The following is a 12311-nucleotide window of genomic DNA, read 5'->3' on the forward strand; positions in this document are numbered from 1 at the left end:
GGCTGCGCTTCCTTAAATACCAAGAGAAAAATAAATAAACATAAATAAGCTTATGTGATAAAAAGTGACTGTCAATCGTTCACAAAGTATCAGAAAAACTGTGCAAAAAAGGTGCATAGAAATGAACATCTGGAAAAAAAAAAATTTATATATATATATATATATATATATATATATATATATATATATATATATATATATATATATATATAAATAGTGCATCATACCAGTGCCTATATAATGCTGTTAACAGCATTCAAGTCAGAGTACTTATAAACACACACAGATTTTTGTTAGTACTAAAGATTAGTAAGACAGTATAGAATATGATGTAAAACCAAATTTAAAAAAATTTAATGATAGGAGTCAGAATCATCACCCTAACAGTACACACATTGGCTGCAACTGATGCCCTCATTCTGAAAAAGTTTTAGCAATATGCCGTGATCAGAATGTTGGGTCACATTGGAATATACTTTTGCAAATGATTCCTTCTTTTACAGCAAGTAAGACAAGACAGCTAGCAGTGGCACGTCATTACAGCCAGCCCCCTGGGTTCCTCTTCAACATGTTTACATGGTTACAGATGAACAGAGACAACAGCACAACTTAAGTTAAAAATTCTATTTATTAGTTCTTAACATATAAAGAGACAAAACAGTGCTACAACGCAACAACGCATACAATATTTTACAAAAGTGCTGGGACAACTTCTCAGCTTTTTTCCATTTTCATGATCAAGTCATCACAGATTTTTGTCAGTTCATCATTTTCTTTTGCCTGAAATGAAGGGAAGAGAAAAAGGATTCAGTGACAAAAAAAAAAAAAAAAAAAAAAAAAAGTACAACTATAGTTTAAAATTGTTTTATCCATAAGCAGCACCTTCTAAAAACAAAGATCACTTGTCTGTTCTCACAGTATCACAACCAGGAGTAGAATTATTTTCTAGATAGATAGTGAATCAAAAGGGGACTACTGCTCCCTCTACTGTTGGCTCCATAGCAAAAGATGAGAGTTGGGGATGGTGGCACATAACAGGCTGCACAGGATGGCAGGGAATAATGCCTTAAGCAGGTTCTCAGACTGCAGAGAACATAAAAGGCAAACCAAACGAACACACAATAGATATAACTAGGGTTGCACCAACACAATGTCTTTTTAAATCGGTGAATACGAGTACTGATACTTTGCAGTACAATTTGCATCAATACAAAATAAATAGGCAAACACACAGCATGTGTGTGGGGTTTGTTAAAAATGTTATAGCACACATTAAGTACATCTGGTCAAATGCAAAATCTGCACAGGTGTCCCAACCCCACGTATTATAGAAAATCATGGCTGCTGGAGGAGGATGATGTGGAGGCAGTCTGCCCACAAGCCGACAACTTTTGCCCTATACCCAGGGGTGTCTCGGAACTACTCCTTCAGCGGCCGTGATTTTCCATCATCGGTGGGACTGGGACACTAAGCAGATTTTGCATTTGGCCAGATATGTACTTATGCGAGTAACATTGCTAATAAACTGTCCACTAGATGGCACTTCCCTTTGTATACACACACATAAGTGGTGGGTGAAAAATGCATGTGATTCTTTGCAGTGGAATTTGTGCACATTCAATTTTTTATTGATGCAATTAGCACCACAAAGTATTGGTTTTGGGAGCATTTTCACAATATTCTGAGTGGCAAGTACAGCTGTAGGGATCAGTAATTGAACAGACCAAGGAAGGAGAACTGAACATAAAAGGACGTTTTATGTAGACCTCTAAAAATAGTAATTTTGAATTCCATGTCAATTACTCATCTTGAAATTACAGGACACAAAACTTTCCAGGCCTGCCCTAGTCTAGGAGATGTCCCCAAGGAAGAAACAGAGTTGGGCAGGGAGTTCCTCCTTTCCCCATTAGAGCACACATTCTACCAGAGTTGACTGATCCACCTGGCTACAAAGACTCTATGGTAGGACAAGGAAGGACTCAGTCTTGCTAATATAAGCTATGGCTATAAAGGTTAGACCAAAACAAGCCCGACCACATCTAGGTAATGTAGGGCAAATTTCTTGTCATGTTTTATGCAAGGACAAAAAGGGAAGGAAAAACAATGTCTTGGAAAGATCACCTTCAGTAGGAAGGTTTTGGCTCAAAACCACCATGTCCTTGTGCAAAACAAGACCTGTGAGTTGGGAAACGCTTCCTTGTAATAGCTACCAGACAGGAAACCAAAAAAAAAGTCTTCCAGTGGAGTATCTTGGTTGAAAGAACTACTTGCTTTTTTTGGCCTTCTGAATCAACTGTGGGTAGAAGATTGTTTATATAGGATCGTAAATGTATTGGTTGAACGAGATTGACTTGCGTCTTTTCAACCAGACTAGCTATAAAAAGGGAGGTCACTGATGCAGAGCACCAGAGGTTGAGATCTCAAGGCAACACAGGAGAGCAAATTGGAGAATACTCAGAAGAAAAGTCATGGCTTGTGAAGCAAGAGGTTTCTAGAATAAAACCTGCCCCTTGTACTCTGGGGACAGATGCTGAACAAGACCAGACCAAAGAAAGGCCAAAATATACGAGTGAAATGTGTGATAGTGAGCCATCTGGGACTCCAATGCTGGTTCTTGCATCAAGCATTACATTTGCAATAAGCTTATGGAATTTGGATTTCCTTGCTCTGAGTGGGAACAAGTCAGAAATACAATTCTTTAGCTACTAAAACCTATGGACTAAGGGACCCTTGATCTGGTCTGTCTTGAAGAAACCAAGGCTTGTTTGCCAATAGTCTAAGTAGGCCTGCAAACACATTTTTCTGTACCAAACTGGTGCAAAGAGAATCAGAACCCTTTCTTCTATCTTGTGTAACTGTCAAAAGGAGGATCTTCATCAAAGGAAAGGCATAAACCAGTTTGAAATGAGTACCAGGAATTACTAGATCTACTGCGAACCCTAGAAGTCTTTACCACAAAGTTATTCAACTTGTTGAAATTGGGGGCCAGAATGTCCACATCTGGTTTTCCCCAATCTTTGGCAGATTTTAAAAGCTGTCTGGGTGCAGAGCCCACTCCAAAGTCTAGACAATGGCAGCTTAAAGTGTATGTAAACCCTCACTCACCTTGTAAAAAAAAAAAAAAAAAAAAAAAAAAAAAAAAAAAAAAAATTCAGTTAAACAGAAATGAAAGTCAAAATATTTGTGTATAGTTTAAAAACAAACAGCAGCAGACTAAACTTCCCAGTAAAAGGCTGTTGCAGAAAGGTGTCAAGATGAGTGATCAAGGGAAGAGAGCACATTAAAGTGGTTGTATACCCACATTTTTAACTTTTACCTACAGGAAAGCCTATAATAAGGCTTACCTGTAGGTAAAAAAAATATCTCCTAAACCTGTACGGTTTAGGAGATATTCCCCTCGGTATGCGCCGCTGACTGCAGCGGCGCATGCGCACAAGGGGTTTCTCGCCGTCAAAATCCGGCAGCAGCCGAACTGAAATCTCCCGCGCGCATGCGCGGGAGTGACGATATCGCGGCTCCGGCCACACTCAGCGCCGGAGCCGCGATACCCGGAGGAAACGCCGAGGGAGCATGTCAGCTCCCTCGGAGTGGATCGGGCCAGATGTCAGGGCCTCGTTCTAAGGTAAGTATTTCATAATGAGCTAGTATGCGGTGCATACTAGCTCATTATGCCTTTTGCTTTGCAGGTTTAAAAAAAAAAAAAAAAGTGCGGGTTTACTACCGCTTTAAGTTGCCAGCATAGCTAAAGAATTGACTACACTGTACTTTAATGCCTAGTGTGGTCAGTCTTTAATAGAAAAGCAAAGGGAGTGACAGAAACACCAAGGATATCAAGGAAGCAATACAAAGTACAGGATACTTTCATACAAGTACATGGTACAGCAAGCACATGCCAGGAGAATGAAGTGTAGGGTTTACACACTCTTAAAAAGCCCACAAGACCATTATGCACTCCAGGGGAGAGCTGAAATGCTTCCGAAGAGTATTAGACTTGCAGCCTGGCTTCTGTGACCCCCTTGATGTAGGCCACTGCTGTGCCGCTGTCCAACTGTACCCTGACCGGGTGACCTTGCAGCAGGAAGGAAGGTCCAGTATTGCAGACAGACAATCTTTGCCGCCAGTTCCAGGATGTTGACGTAATAAAGATTTTTTTTCTTTAGTTACCTGCCCTGTGCAATGGTTTTGCACAGAGCAACCCCAAACCTCTTCTTGGGTCCCTTGCCGCTGCTCCTGGCCCCTCCTACCCACAGAGGTAACAGTTGTTGTGGGGTCACCTGGAAGGCGCACCCCCAAGCCGCTGCTCTGTGCATCCAATCAGGACAGAGCTGCGGCTTGGTCCCGCCCCCTCTTCTGCAATTAACAGAAGCAGGAGCCAATGGTTCTCCCTGATGTCTTAGCCAATGAGGAACAGTCTCTAAAGAGCCAAGGCTTTCATGCACATCGCTGGACCACGATGGGGCTCAGGTAAGTATTTGGGGGCATACCAACACAAACGCACCGCACAAATTTAATGCTATGTGGCAGGGATGGCTCGAGGTTCCGGGGCTGGCCCCCCACCAACTTATACAGGACAGACTTTTACAGGGCTGAATGTGGGTCCAGGGGCATGTGCATGGAGGCACATAGACAATCTTAATCTCTTCATGGGGCTAATTCTATGTCTCTCCCTCACCCGGCATTTATGAGGGGTAAGAGGAGGGACCAGCAGGACTGGGTAGAGGGATGCTGGACGTTGTGCATAACACTGTACTTATATAGCTGTCCCAAAATGCAATATGGTCTCAGAGAGAATGCCACTTTTGTTTATGTTCTTGGTTTATTTTTCTTATTTTTCAGTTTTAATGACATTTCCTATGTCTCAGCGGTCTACAAACCGGGTCAATTTGAACTTTGTATTTCCAGTATTCCTTTAGACGTAAAAACCATTACTGCTGTACGACTGTATTTCCTGTCTATGTTTGGTTTGTACCATATATGTTTTGCAATAAAAACTTATTTGATTTTAAAAAAAGTATTTGGGGGCTGGCGGCTGCTGCACACAGTTTTTTTTTTTTTTTTTTTTAATTTTTGCATAAAACGCTTAAAGGCAAAAAAACTGTGTCCCTCAAAGAGCTGACTAAAATAGGATTTTTAAAACAGCTTACCTGTAAAATCCTTTTCTTGGAGTACATCATAGGACACAGTCTCAAGTAATTACTTTTTGGGTTATAGGCCTACCTTCAGGTGTTGACAGTGGTATAACCAATACAGGAAGTTAACTACCCTATATAACCCCTCCTTCCAGGAGCACAGTTTTTGTAGCTAAGGAATATAAGTAATATACTCTCACCCCATTGGGGCAGGAGCTCTGTGTCCTATGAACAAAAACACTTTAAGCAACAGACAGCATGGATTCATGAAAGACAGAAGTTGTCAGACAAATCTGATTTCTTTTTATGAGGAGGTAAGTAAAACCTTGGACAGAGGGGTGGCGGTGGACGTGGTATACTTGGATTTTGCAAAAGCATTCGATACAGTTCCGCACACACGGCTCATGTGTAAGGTAAAGTCTACAGGTTTGGAAATATCAGTTTGTAAATGGATAGAAAATTGGCTAGAAGACAGAATTCAAAGAGTCGTGGTTAATGACTCTTACTCTGAATGGTCTAAGGTTATCAGTGGTGTACCCCAAGGTTCAGTGTTGGGACCCTTACTTTTTAACATCTTTATAAATGATATTGGGTCTGGGATCAAAAGTAATATTTCTGTCTTTGCAGATGACACCAAGATATGCAGTGGAATAACGTCTTTACAGGATGTCTCCAATTTACAAGCCGACCTCAATACACTGTCTAATTGGGCGACTATGTGGCAGATGAGGTTTAATGTTGATAAATGTAAAGTTATGCACTTGGGGCCTAAGAATATGCATGCATCATACATGCTAGGGGGAGTACAACTGGGGGAATCCATAGTGGAGAAGGATCTGGGGGTTTTGGTAGACCATAAGCTCAATAACAACATGCAATGCCAAGCTGCTGTTTACAAAGCGAGCAAAGTCCTTTCTTGTATTAAGAGAGGTATGGACTCCAGAGAAAGATATAATTTTGCCCCTGTTCAAATCATTAGTAAGACCTCACCTGGAATATGCCGTTCAGTTTTGGGCACCAGTTCTCAAAAAGGATATCGGGGAACTGGAGAAAGTGCAGAGAAGGGCAACCAAACTGATAAGAGGCATGAAGGAACTCAGCTATGAGGAGAGATTAGAGGAACTAAATTTATTCACTCTTGAGAAGAGGAGATTAAGGGGGGATATGATTAACATGTTTAAATATATTAGGGGTCCATATAGTGAACTTGGTGTTGAGTTGTTCTCTGTACGGTCAACCCAGAGGACACGGGGGCACTCTTTACGTCTAGAGGAAAAGAGATTTCAGCTTCAAGTACGGAAAGGTTTCTTCACAGTTAGAGCAGTGAAAATGTGGAATAGACTCCCGCCAGAGGTGGTTCTGGCCAGTTCAGTAGATTGCTTTAAGAAAGGCTTGGATACTTTCCTGATGGTACATAATATAACTAGGTACTAACATAGGTAAAGTTGATCCAGGGAAAATCCGATCGCCTATTGGGGGATCAGGAAGGAATTTTTTTCCCCTGCTGTAGCAAATTGGAGCATGCTCTGCTGGGTTTTTTTTTCGCCTTCCTCTGGATCAATTGTGGGCATAAAATTGGGTATCTGGATTGTACGATTATTTTTTATTTTATTTATTTGTTTTTAAGGTTGAACTGGATGGACTTGTGTCTTTTTTCAACCTGACTAACTATGTAACTATGTAACTATGTATGATGTACTCCAAGAAAAGGATTTTACAGGTAAGCTGTTTTAAAAATCCTATTTTCTTTATCGTACATCATAGGACACAGTCTCAAGTAATTACTTGGTGGGATGTCCCATAGCAATGCTACTTGAGGGGAGGGAGAAACAACCCTTAGAGTAACCCCCAGACCTGAGGACTTATACTGCTGCCTGCAGCACACTGCCCAAAGGCGATATCCTCATTCCATCTTGCATGCACTTGATAAAATTTTGCAAATGTATGTACGGAAGGCCAAGTCGCGGCCTTGCAGATTTGAGACCTGGAGGCCTGGTGACGCACTGCCCAAGAAGCACCAACCGCTCTGGTAGAGTGTGCCTTAACTTGAAAAAGGGGGAATCTTTATAACTATGATATATCTCAGAGGGTACCAACCCTTGGACTCACACCAGGAAACATAAGCTTTCCAGGCTCTATAATATATAGCTCTAGAAGCTGGCTTCCTAGCATTAATCAAAGTACAGATAACTGACCTGGAAAGCCCACGTTTATTCAGAATGTGGGTCTCAATAGCCAAGCCATTAAATTTAGCGTTCGTAAAGTAGGATGGAATATCGGCCCCCGAGATAGCAGGTCTGGCCTTGGTGGGAAGAGCCCTGGACCCTCCACTGCCATCCTTACGATCTCTGCGTACCATGACCTTGTGGGCCATGCTGGTGCTACCAGTATTACCAATTTTCTTTCCAGCTTGATCCCGAAAAGAACTTGAGGTAGCAACTGAATCGGGGAAAAGTGCATAGATCAGTAAAAACTGATCCCACGGGGTCGCCAATGCATCTGTTGCATATGCGAGTGGGTCCCCTGTCCCGGATGCAAAGTTGACTAGCTTAGTGTTGAATCTGGACGCTAGAAGGTCTACGTCCGGAGTCCCCCATCTTTGGCAAACAGCCTGAAACACCTTGGGGTGAAGAGACCATTCTCCTGGGAATAACTGCTGGCAACTTAGATAGTCCACCTGCCAATTCTCTACTCCCGGAATGAAAACTGCCGATAGGCATGGGACATTCCCTTCTGTCCAAGTTAGAATCTGGTTCACCTCTCTGAGCGACTCTTGGTGACCCCTTGTGATTGATATATGCCACAGCTGTGGCATTGTCGGACTAGATCCTGGCAGGACAATTCTTTAACCTGGAGGTGCAGGTTTCTAGAGCCAAATACACTTCCGGAATCTCTAGGATGTCGATGGGCAAGGCTCCTACTCCCCCAGCCTGAAAGGCTGGCATCTGTCGTTACTACCTTCCAGATAATTTATCTGAAGGACTTTCCCTTCAGCAGGTTCCAAGATAGTAACCGAGGCTTTGTGACACTCATGGGGACAGCCACATTGGCAAGTCCAAAGCTTGAATCGTTTTGTTCCAAGCAGACAGAACACTGCTTTCAGTTTCGAATGGAATGGAGCATAGGGAACTGCTTCGAATGAAGCTACCATCTTCCCTAACAACCTCATGCAAAGGCGAATTGAAGGATTTCTCTTCGACCTGATCATCCTCACCAGTTCCTGTATGGAGCTGATCCTTGCGGGAGGCAAGAACACCCCCTTTCTGGGCTGTGTCTATGATCAAGCCCAGATACTCCAGCCTTACTGGCTTTAAGGAGGATTTCTTTAGGTTGAGAATCCAACAAAAACCTTCCAGGTAAATGCTTGTGATGGTTACACCTTGCTTCAAGCAAGCCACTGACTGGTCTATTAACAATAGATAGTCTAAGTAAGCCAAGACAGTTATGCCCTGTGCCCTTAACCTGACTAGAGGTGGGGCCAATACCTTAGTGAATACCCAAAGGTGCTGTAGCAAGCCCGAAGGGCAAGGCTATTAACTGAAAATGCTTCTGTTCTACTTTGAACCGCAGAAACCTCTGGTGAGGAGGAAATCTATGGACAAACAGCTATGCATCTCTAATGTCGATGGACGCCAGAAATGTTTTTTCTTGCAGGATGGGAACGACTGACTTGATTGACTCCATGCAAATGGAGCAGATTTTCAGGAACAGATTTAGATTATGGTCTCATATCCCCATTTGGCTTTGGCACCGTAATTAGGTTTGAGTAAAATCTCAAACTTTGCTCTTGTTTGGGAATCGGTCTGATCACCCCTTGAGCCAATAATTGGTCTAATGCTTGCAACGGGGATTGCCTTTTCCCTGGATCCTTGGGAACGTTTGATCTCAGAAAACGAGATGGGGGAAACTCTCAAAGCTCTAGCTTGTACCTAGAGACACTGTGGAGAGAGTCCATTTGTCCTAAAACCCTTTGCCAGACTTCCCCCCCCCCCACCTTGGTAAGGGGAGATGCCTCTTCATAAGGAGGTCTTGTATTCTGCTTTGCAGACTTGTAGCCCCAGGTCTTCCTTTATACCTGGTCTGATGGCAGAGGCCGAACAGTTTAAATGAAAGCTGCTTAGATTTTCTTTTGACTGGCAAAAGAGTACTATTTCTGCTGGAAATTGTTTGAATGTATTTATCCAAACTATCGTCAAATAATCATTCTCCCTTAAAGGGGAAACTAGCTAGAAGGTTCTTACAAGGCATCTCAGCTGACCAACCCTTTAACCAAAGGGTCCTTCGCATATGTACAAGTACAAACGCAAGGCATGATGATGCCTGGTGAATAGAATCCTTCATAGCGTCTACAGCAAAGCATAATGCTTTAGGTAGCTTGGTCAGTTCCTGTGCTTGTTGTGCAGGGAGCTCATCTGAGAGCATCTGAACTGGCCCTTTAAGGACTGACAGATGCCTATAGCTGCAATTGCAGGCTGAGCAACAGTACCTGCTAAGAAAAAAAAAGGATTTTAACAGACCTTCCAACTTCTTATCTGTTGGATCTTTAAGCATAAGCGCATTGTCCACTGGGAAATTGCAGCTTCAACTGCTGGAACTTTCCATCTTTTAGTGAATCTTTCTTCCATAGGATAGAGCTTTGCGAGTCTCTTTGGAAGGGAAAAATGCTTATCCGGGTGATCCCATTCGGTATAAATAAGCTTTTTTATTAATGCGTGGATGCATTGAAACGCATGCAAAGGCTGTAAATGCTTCAAAAAACCCAAGGAAGAGACCGGCAAAAGCACAAGCAGAGGTACACACAAAATAACAGTTCTTTTGCTACTAAGTAACAATAGTTTTTCCCGTCTGGAAATGCCTGTTTACACCCTTACGTGCCCAGAGCTCTGGTGTCTTAGTGTGACAGACTGCCTCTCTTCAGTTAAAAAGTCTTTCTGAAATGAGTGTCTGATATAAAACCTCATTGGCATCCTCAGCACTTCCCCCTCAGCTATGCGGCGAGTGCTGTGTGTGTGTGTGTGTGTGTGTGTGTGTGTGTGTGTGTGTGTGTGTGTGTGTGTGTGTGTGTGTGTGTGTGTGTGTGTGTGTGTGTTACATCCATACACAGTGCCACGTGACCTTGCGGACATGCCCCTCTGTTCTCAGGCCCTGCTAGGGACCTGAATGGCCAACACAAAGTAAGGTGAACGTACTATACACCTCTACAAGGGGGAGGGGAAGGGGTTCTATCAGCAGATTTATAGTTTTTTTTTTTTTTTTAAACCACAGAAGCATAGGGCGTTTCCCAATGTTACTAGGTGGAAGTGCTGGGTTGTAATTAAACCATGCAGCTAAAGCAGCTGCGTCAACCAATCAGCCACCACCCATTTAGAAGTTTATACACATCTCTGTATTAGTAACCACTGTATTTACCAAATCCCACAAGATCTATTTAATTAAGAACCCCCTCTGCCGCTGGGACCACACATCTGAGACAGAGCTGCACTAAGACATCATAGGTAGTGCAAGTTACTCCTTATAGAGGAGACATTTATGAGGCATATAAGGTATATTGAAGGAAAAGGAAAAGCTTCTTCCCTTACCTTGTCCTCGCTGCAGGATACTGCTGATTTAACAGACAGATCCAACTTTCACCCATCACGGTGGGCTGCGTTTTAACACGCTCAAAGACTGGGGCCCTTTTAAAAGGGGTTCCGCTCCTTTGGGCCTTGTATAGCACCCCTCAGGACAACATTAGGAAATGTAGCAAGAGCAAAAAGTCCTGGTTCCTAGGGTCCAGCTCTCAAAGAGTAGTATTACAGGCAAAACCTCGTTCTTGCATCGAGGTCCAGGTACCATCCTATGGCCTCAGTGGAGGGGATGGATCTGATTGTGGAGGTTTCTTTAAATCCAGCATGGATCCCTCCTGGAACTCCGCAGAGCACATCTTCACTCGTGACCAACACCTTAGACACTGGCGAAAAAACTGAGTGTTCCTGAAGGAGGGGTTATATAGGGGAGTCAACTTCCTGTATTGGTTATACCAGTGTCAACACCTGAAGGTAGGTCTATAACCCACCAAGTAATTACTTGAGACTCTGTGGCCTACGATGTACGATAAAGAAAAGGGGACCTTACGCTAGAAGCTGGAATCAGATGAACCCTGAACATCCAGCCCACAAAACAATTGCTTGATGCCAAAAAGTCCACGAGGCATTCACAGATTCAGCTCCTCGACAGGAAAGGGTGGAATCTGATCCTTTGGACCATAAGCTTGGATAGTCTAATACACCTAGAGATAGAGGATTGAGAAGCTAGTGCAGCCATAGGCTTTGCTTACACTTGTGACTGGTGGTAAAAAACAGAACCCAAAAAAAAAACTTGCATAAGGCAGGGGTTGACAAATTTGCTTGGAATCTAGGAGCCAGCTAAAAAAGTTAGGAGCCAGGTCCGTGACGGCGATCTGGACCTGTCCCTGGCCTGACATGGAGACGAGTGAGGGGAAGAGGGGAAGCCCCCCACCTGTCTCCAAGTCATTGCCCATAGCTCTTAGAGGGACATTTTATTTTATTTTTTTCAAATTGCATTTTAGTGTAAATATGAGATGTGAGGTCTCTGACCCCAGATCTCATATATAAGAGGACCTGTCATGCTTTTTTCTATTACAAGGGATTTTTACATTTCTTGTAATAGGAATAAAAGTGACACTTTTTTTTTTTTTAAAAGAACAGTGAAAAAAAATAAAAGTTAAAATAAGAAAAAAAAAATTATTTTTTTAAATGCGCCCTGTCCCGCCAAGCTTGCGTGCAGAAGCGAACGCATATATGAAAGCGGTGTTCAAACCACAAATGTGAGGTATTGCTGCGATCGGTAGAGTAAGAGCAATAATTCTGGCCCTAGAACTCCTCTGTAACTGAAAACGTGCAACCTGTAGAATTTTTTAAAGGTCGCCTATGGAGATTTTAAAGGGTAAAAGTTTGTCGCCATTCCATGAGCAGGCGCAATTTTGAAGCATGACATGTTGGGTATCGATTTACTCGGCGTAACATTATCTTTCACAATATAAAAAAAATTGGGCTAACTTTACTGTTTTTTTTTTTTATTAAATAAATTATTTTTCCCCCCCAAAAAAATAAATAAAAAAAAATAAAAAAAGTGCGCTTGTAAGTCCGCTGTGCAAATATGGTGTGACAGACAGTATTGCAA

General features: G+C 42.6%; 1 protein-coding gene across 1 annotated transcript in view; it reads right to left on the reverse strand.

Moving 5' to 3' along the window:
* Positions 1-609: 609 nt before the first annotated feature.
* TACC3 (transforming acidic coiled-coil containing protein 3) overlaps positions 610-12311 on the reverse strand; it is a 95298-nt gene continuing 83596 nt past the window's right edge. The window contains exon 16 of the mRNA XM_077477930.1: positions 610-780. Within this exon, the coding sequence (XP_077334056.1) occupies positions 715-780 (66 nt within the window). The 3' untranslated portion in view covers positions 610-714. The remainder of the gene's footprint in view (positions 781-12311) is intronic.

This window comes from Lithobates pipiens, unplaced genomic scaffold (assembly GCF_037356315.1).
Source record: "Lithobates pipiens isolate NorthernLeopardFrog02 unplaced genomic scaffold, aLitPip1_a1.2 Scaffold_13, whole genome shotgun sequence".
NCBI classification, from domain to species: domain Eukaryota; kingdom Metazoa; phylum Chordata; class Amphibia; order Anura; family Ranidae; genus Lithobates; species Lithobates pipiens.